This window comes from Egretta garzetta, unplaced genomic scaffold (genome assembly GCF_000687185.1).
Source record: "Egretta garzetta isolate BGI_Z169 unplaced genomic scaffold, ASM68718v1 scaffold105, whole genome shotgun sequence".
In the NCBI taxonomy this organism is placed as follows: domain Eukaryota; kingdom Metazoa; phylum Chordata; class Aves; order Pelecaniformes; family Ardeidae; genus Egretta; species Egretta garzetta.
In genome coordinates, this window is record NW_009259598.1 from 1,892,619 (window position 1) to 1,899,725 (window position 7,107).

Consider the following 7,107-nt stretch of genomic DNA (forward strand, 5'->3'; position numbering starts at 1 on the left):
GCTGCTGATGCCAAGTGGGGTGCGTCCCTCGAGGGCCCGAGGCTGCGTCAGCGTGGAGCGACAGCGTGCCCTGCCATCCCCGAGGGACGCTGTGACCTTGTCCCCAAGGGACACTGTCCCCCTGTCACCAAGGGACGCTGTGCCCCTGTCACTAAGGGACGCTGTGTCCCTGTCACTAAGGGATGCTGTGCCCCCACATCCAAGGGATGCTGTGCCTCTGTCCCTGAGGGATGCTGTGTCCCTGTCACCAAGGGTTACTGTGCCCCTGTCCCCAAGGGACTCTGTGCCTCTGTCCCCAAGGGATGCTGTATCCCTGTCACTAAGGGATACTGTGCCCCCACATCCGAGGGATGCTGTGCCCCTGCCCCCGAGGGATGCTGTGCCCCTGTCCCCGAGGGATGCTGTGTCCCTGTCACTAAGGGATGCTGTGCCCCCATCTCCAAGGGATGTCGTGCCCCTGCCCCCGAGGGACACCATGCCCCTTGTCCCCAAGTGATGCTGTGGCCCTGTCCCTGAGAGATGCCGTGCCCTGGCAGTGGCAGCAAGGAGAGGGCAGGGCACAGGCAGCCGGGGCGGTGGGAGCAGCCAGAGGCTTTGTTCGCTGCCCCAGGGCAGTTTGTGTTTCTTGGTGGGGCAGTGCCTGTGTCTGGGATGGGAGCGCAGCGCCCGGGGCAGGTTCCCGCTGGGTGTGTGAGTCTCACCAGCTGCCTGGGTTTTGTTCAGGGCTTTCAGCCGCTTGCTGTGCTCCTCATCTGCTTTCTGCTGAGCCACATCTCTGGGCCCAGCCTGGAACTGGTAGCTGGGATGAGCCCTGTGTGTCCGGGGAAGCATGTTTCCCAGCTCTGGGGAGTGCCAGAGGGGGGCTTGTGGGGCTCCCCCCTCCGCCACACCTCCGCACCAGTGGCACTGGCCCAGGAGTTTCTCATGGGCCATGTCCGAGCTTTGCCCGTGGCTACTACAGCTACAGAGCAGTCCCCACCGGCGTCATGTCCCAGCCAGTGTAACAAGGCAGAGGGAGAAGGATTTAAGGGTGATGCTGGGGTCTGTGCCCCAGGACCTGCCAGCTTGTCTCAGGATGTGCTAGGGCATCCCTTGAGGGGTTGGTACCTGCCCCTGCCCCCTCTGCAAAGGCCACTGGTCCCCATGGGCGTCCCTGTGCCTGGCACAGCAGTGCCCGGCCCCATGGGGAAGGGGCAGCTCTGGGCGTTGCTGCTGCGGGAATGCAGCAACACCCGTGTGAATGCAACACCCCACTCCTTTGGGGAACCGCTGGGAAATGTGTTACTGGGAACCAGCTGCAGGCAACAATATCCCTAAGCCCTGCGCGTCCCTGGCGTTCCCAGCTGCCAGACGAAGGGCGAGGCCCATTTTCCCTCTGACAATGCCCTTTTACCAGGGAGTTTATTTCTATTATAGCACTGGATAAAACAGAAAAGGGGAAGGACGGGGCTGGAGTGGAGCAGCTGCCCTTGCTGATTCGGTCGCTGCTTTGTTGTGAGTTAAAAGTCTGGATGGGGGCTGAGACACCGGCCGTGGTGTTCCCCTGAAGCGTGGGGGCTCATCACTCCCCTCCCGGCCCCCACGGGGGGACCCTGCAGAGGGTCTGGCTGGGATCCCCCCAGAAAATTCCCTTCCGGGCGGTCAGCGCAGACTGCGGCACCATTTCGGGCTGCAACCCGATGCAGAGCCTGCCGGGGGGCTGTGCCGAGCTCTGCCAGCGTACAGGGGGCTGAGCTTTCCTTTTCCTTCCTTTTCCCCTTTGGAATGACTTTGGTGACAGGGTTCAGCGCCAGCCCCAAGGCTATGCTCCTGGATCCTACGAATGGTTGCGGTGTCAGAGCAATGCACCCCCTTTTAGGGCAGACCCAAAAACCTGCTGGGGCAGGAAGAAGGAGGAGAGTGATGCTGAGCCTGTCCCCCCCAAACCCCGACCCCCTGACAGCGAGCTGGCCAGCACAGAAAGCCTCCGTGGCCATGCCAGCCCCCAGCAGCTTTAAGGCTGGCAGCAGCCGCTGTTGGGGAGGGCTGGGGGCCACGGCAGGGCTGGGGCGCGGGGTCCACGCTGCCTTTTGAAGCAGAGACAAAGCCCGTCTTGATATTTATGGCACGTGCAGCGGGAGCGTGGGGCGTGCGGGGCTGTGGGACAGATGGCGAGTGAAACAAAAGGGGAGGCAAGAATGGGAGCTGAACAGATTGGGAATTTCCTGCCCATCCCTCTCCCCCATGCCCAAACACTGCTGGGGGCGTGTGGGGAGTGGGAGCGCCTTTCCCCAGTGGTCCCCCCAAAAGTGTTCAGTCCCTCGGGGAGGGTCTGACCCCCACAAGCTGCTCTGGCCCCTGAGCTACTCATCCTCATGGAACTGGGTGGAGAAACCCAAAATCCCGAGACCCCCAAATCCCAAGCACCGGAATCCCATCTCTGTTTTGCTCCTGATGTGGAGCTGTGGGAGCAGGACCCCCCCCCATCCCTCCAAGCCTCAGTCTGCTCCTCTGTGAAATGGGATCCTGGCACGTCCCCGAGTGATGCCGGGGAGGCCAGGGGTCTTGGCCATCTCCGCTGGCGATGTGCCCGGCCCCTCCCTGGTGTCTTTTCCCGCTGCCTCCGCAGTTTTCTTATCTCTTCCCAGCAACATCGCAGCTGCCGCGGGCCGGATCCAAACAGCTTATTAATAATCAACTTTTATTGCTCGTCTCATCGTGAGCACGTCTACAGATGGCCAGGCGTGGCGCTGGCAGCCGTGACCTGGCCACCGATCCTTTTGTCCTCGCAACTTCTCCACTCAATAACGGTTTTAGGTTAAATCCAAGAAGAATTGAGCAAAGGGAAGCGCTGAAGGATGTGATGCTGGGTTACACTTCCCTGGGCCAGGACTCATGCCAGCTCTGCAAATGCTTGCATGCCAAATTTGAAGCACAGGGACAGACCTGGAGCTCACGTCCCTTAACGGAGCGGTGGCTCTGCCCACCCCGGACTCCTCCGGCCACGTTAGGGTTAAACCCATTGCCCGCTGCCTTGCTGCTTTCTTGTGTACTTCTCCAAAGGAAAATATTTGGAGGGGTTGTTTTTAAACACAAATCCTGTGCTTCCTGGGGAAATATCCTCCTAAAGGGATGTTTGCAAACGGCCTGGGAAGCGCGCGAGCTGATGGATGCTGGAAAGCAGGGGAAAAACGTGAGGAGAATCTGGGGGGAGAGGCTGGAAAGAAGCAGAGATGAAATTTGGGGGGTTTCAGGGGAGCTCTGGAAAAATCTTGCCCATCTGCATGGGGTACGCTGTGGGAGCTGCTGGTTTTTAGGGTCTCGTGCAGGGACAGCCCCAAGGTGGGTGCCCAGGCCCAACGCCCGTGGCTGGAGCCCCTCTGCAGGCAGGGGGGGATGGCAGGGGGCAGCGAGCCCGGCAGGAGCAGTGGGGTGTCCTTGACATCCCACCCAAGGAGAGTCCTTGGGAGGACCCCACAGTCCAAACGTGACTTTGGGGGGGGCTGCAGCTGCCGGTACCTCCTGCAGCAGCCCCACAAAGCCCTTGTGCTCAGGGCACACCCCCGAGGGGGCTGGAGAGCTATTTTTCAGTTGGTTTGGGGTTTCTCCCTCCTTTAGGCTTCTCTGCGGACAAAGCCTTGCATTCCTCCCTCCTCCTCCTCCTCCCCAGTGGGATACGGGCTGCTGGGGCCCCCCAGACCCGGCACCTCCTCCCAGCAACAGGAAGAGGAGGATGAGGAGGGGGGCCAAGCCCCCATCCCTGCTATCTCCCCCCACAACAAGGCGGTGATTGGGCACCCGTGGGCTCACCCAGGACCAATGGGGTCTCCCCCCCTTTTTTGGGAGGGGAGAGGGCAATGGGTTGCATTGACCCCCTGCCCCCTCACCTCCACCCCTGGATGCAGAGCCAGTGCCCCAGCTGGTGTAAATCAGTAATCCCAAATGCCTTCTGTGGATAAATCAGCTGCTGGAAGCTGCACTGGGTGGCTGCTTCTCCTGGGTTCTGCTCTGCTGCCCCCAGACCCTGCTGCCTGGTCCCCCCCAAGGTGATGTGCTGGGGTCTCCCTACAGATACCCCTTGGACTCCTGCAGGCTGGTGTTGATTTGGGAAGGGGTGCGGATGCTCTGAAGCAAAAACCTGACCTGGGAACAAGAAGTGGTGTGTGCTGGTGCCTGGGCAGCTCTGGAGCATGAGGAGGAGTGTGGTGCTCGGACGGTTTGTAGGTAGATCCTGCAAACATCATCCCCTGCTGCTTTTGAAGAGCATGGAGACATGGCATGGGTTTGGGTGCTCGTAGTCCTGTCCCTGTCCCCCTCCTGCCTGGCCTGCTGGGTGCTGCCACAGGAGGAGGAGGAGGAGGATGGGCTGTGGCACTTCTCCTGGGGGCTGGTGGCAGAAAGATCAGAGCTGGTCCCAGATGCCAACAGGCTCCTGCATTGGAGCTGACCGGCTGCACGTCCCTGGGGGCTTGGGGCATTCCCTCCCCTGGTGCCAGCCTTTGGGGTAGCCTGGCATGAGCATCTCTCGCTATTGCAGAAGCAGGGTCAAGTTTGCCTCCCTCTGAGCCCTTCATCCCCTGAATGGAGCTGGGTTTCACCCTGTGTCCCAGCCCAGCCTTGCCCAAGCAGGTACCGGCTGTGGTGGGCACCCCTGGGTGCAGGGCAGCTCCCAAACCTGGGTGCTGCTCTCTGGGGACGTGGCTTTGGGGAGGGAAAGCCAGGGCCACCCTGCCAGCCTGGCCAGGGCCACATGTGATGGGCAACGCCGACATCTAGTGACAGCCCAGGGGTCCTCGGCCAGCTGGGTGTGCAGTGAGGTCCCCTTTTGGTTCGGGGTCCTTGGGCACCTCTGGGAGGATTCGCATGTCTGCAGGGAGCAGGGTTTGGCTGAGGGAGGTCAGGATGAGGGGGTGTGTGTCCCTCTGCTGCCCTGGGATGTAGGAGAGGATGGGGACAGGGGTGGAGTGGGGTCTTCTGGCTTCTGCAAGAGCTCCCGGCTGGCACCAACCCGGAGCCAAGCGAGCCCCCGGTGTGCTTGGGAGAGACCCGCAGGCTGGGAAATGGCACTTTCTGTGCAACTCCCGAGCTGTAAAAATCCTGCCCATGTGAAATTTTTTTTTTTTAAGCATCCTCCAGCTTAGCTGTTAAAAATAAGCAGGGCTGAAGACTGGAGAACATGAAAGCATCCGGAAAATGACGACCAGAAGTACTGTGCCAGTGGCACCACCATCCCTTCCCTCTCTCAACTGACACTTTTCCATGTGTATTTTTTCCTTCTATAAACGTCCTTGCCTGGACCCCATCTGGAATGTGCTGGAGCAGCAGCTCCTCGGTGCGGGGAAGGCGGTGTATGCACATGTTGTGTCTGGTACAACCACTAGAAGGCAAATCCAGCCCGGATCACGTCTGCAGGAAAAAAAAAAATCTGGTTTGCAAGAGGGGAGGTTACGGTGCTCAGAGCAGCCGGGATGCTCAACCCCTGGTCTCTGCGTTTGGGATTCCTCAGACACGTTTTGTGCAGTTACAGAAAGGGCTTTATTCGTCGGTATGAGATCTACAGTTCATGCGTCGGTGATAGTACAGGGTTTTTTGGGGGTTTTTTGTTTCTATAGTGTTAGCATGCAGTTTAAATGCAGAGGGTCTGGATGACCTCTTCAGCTTTGCAGGTCATCTCCAAAGCTCAGCTGCCCCTGTGGTCCTCAAACTAAACCGTCCAAGGAACCAAGTTGGGTGGGTTTGGCTTTTGGCGAATTTGGATGTGCTGCAGATGCATGTGTCACGGATTATTATTTTTTCTTTTTTTTTTAAATGGGAGACCCTGGTTGTCTGGGCGGGGAGGGGAGCACAGGGCCGTGCTGGTGGGTGGGATGGAGCCAGGCGTGCGGGGGCTCCCCAGGCGGCCGGGGGCTGCACACCGGGAGCTGCCCCATCCCTCACCCCAGGTCCTGCCCTGAACCGGTGGTCTGGGAGGAAGATGAGACCTCCCCACACCATCATGGGCTGCTTCTCAGGGTGTTTCTAACCTAAGCAGCTGACAGCCGCTCGGGAAGGTCTCTCTCCCATTAGCTCTATCTCTGGAGCGGGAGGCTGGTGGAACAGGGGAAAATGGAGGGGGAAGAGTGGTTTTGCTCTTCTCCATCCTAGACTGAGGGATGCTGGCAGCCAGGAAATCTTTAATCCTTTACTTGTAGCTCCCAACCTCCCAGGTGCTCCTTCTGGTGACCAGTGGTACCAGGCTTGGTGGTTTGAGATCTGCTGGTTCTGCAGGACCCATACCTGAAACCCTCCCCACTGGGCTCAGATGCCCAGCGCCACATTTGAGAGGTGGGATGAGCTCTCCCCCATCCCTGCCGCATCCCACCCAAAACCAGGGGAGAAGGTGAATGGGGGTGCAGCACTTTTTGGGGTGGCTGTGGTGGGGTCAGAGGGGGAACTGTGCTGGGATCTATCCCACCCCACGTGGTTGAAGAGCCAGGAAGAAGGAGCATTTGGGGCCAAATGGTTCCTGCCCACCTGCGTGGGCTGGTGTCGGAGTACCCTTATTGCACTATTGCGGAAGCCAAGTCAAACTGTCAAGCTGCATTAAAGTGGGAGTGAGCGTCTCCCCAGGAACGGGAGAGCCAAGTCCTGAGGATGGGGAGGGGGCCGGGCGGGGGCCAGGCTAGATCTCGATGATGGTGGCACGCCGCAGGCACAGCGGGGCGTCGGGGGGCACGGCGTTTCGCTTGATCTCGTTCCCGTCGAGCCGCAGGACCTGGAGCCTGGAGTAGTTCATGACGTCCACCACGGTGCAGAAACTGCTGATGGAGAACTCTGCAGGGGGAGAGGAGACAGAGCTGAGCCCCGGCTCTATCAAACCTTCGTGATGCTCCTGATCTTTGGGGAGCAATGTGGGAATGTCAAGGGGGGCTGCTCTGGAGATGGGTCTGTGGGTACTGACCTCTGAGAGCTGTTCTATGTTAAGATGGGCAGGAAAAAGATGAAAACACACCCCAATCACCAATTATTCCTGCAAATTTGGACTCTACACACTCTGCTCTTAAGCTAAAAGAGTGACTGATGCAGTCAGAAGGAGCCTGGGAGTTTGTGCCTATTCCAGGGAGTTTGTGCCTATTCCAGGGTCTGGAA

The 7,107-nt window shown here is 59.4% G+C and overlaps 1 protein-coding gene across 1 annotated transcript in view; it reads right to left on the reverse strand.

The window, feature by feature from the left end:
• Window positions 1-6,640: 6,640 nt before the first annotated feature.
• The window catches only part of FMOD (fibromodulin), a 3,883-nt gene continuing 3,416 nt past the window's right edge, over window positions 6,641-7,107 (reverse strand). Inside the window, exon 2 of the mRNA XM_035893803.1 lies at window positions 6,641-6,792. Within this exon, the coding sequence (XP_035749696.1) occupies window positions 6,641-6,792 (152 nt within the window). The remainder of the gene's footprint in view (window positions 6,793-7,107) is intronic.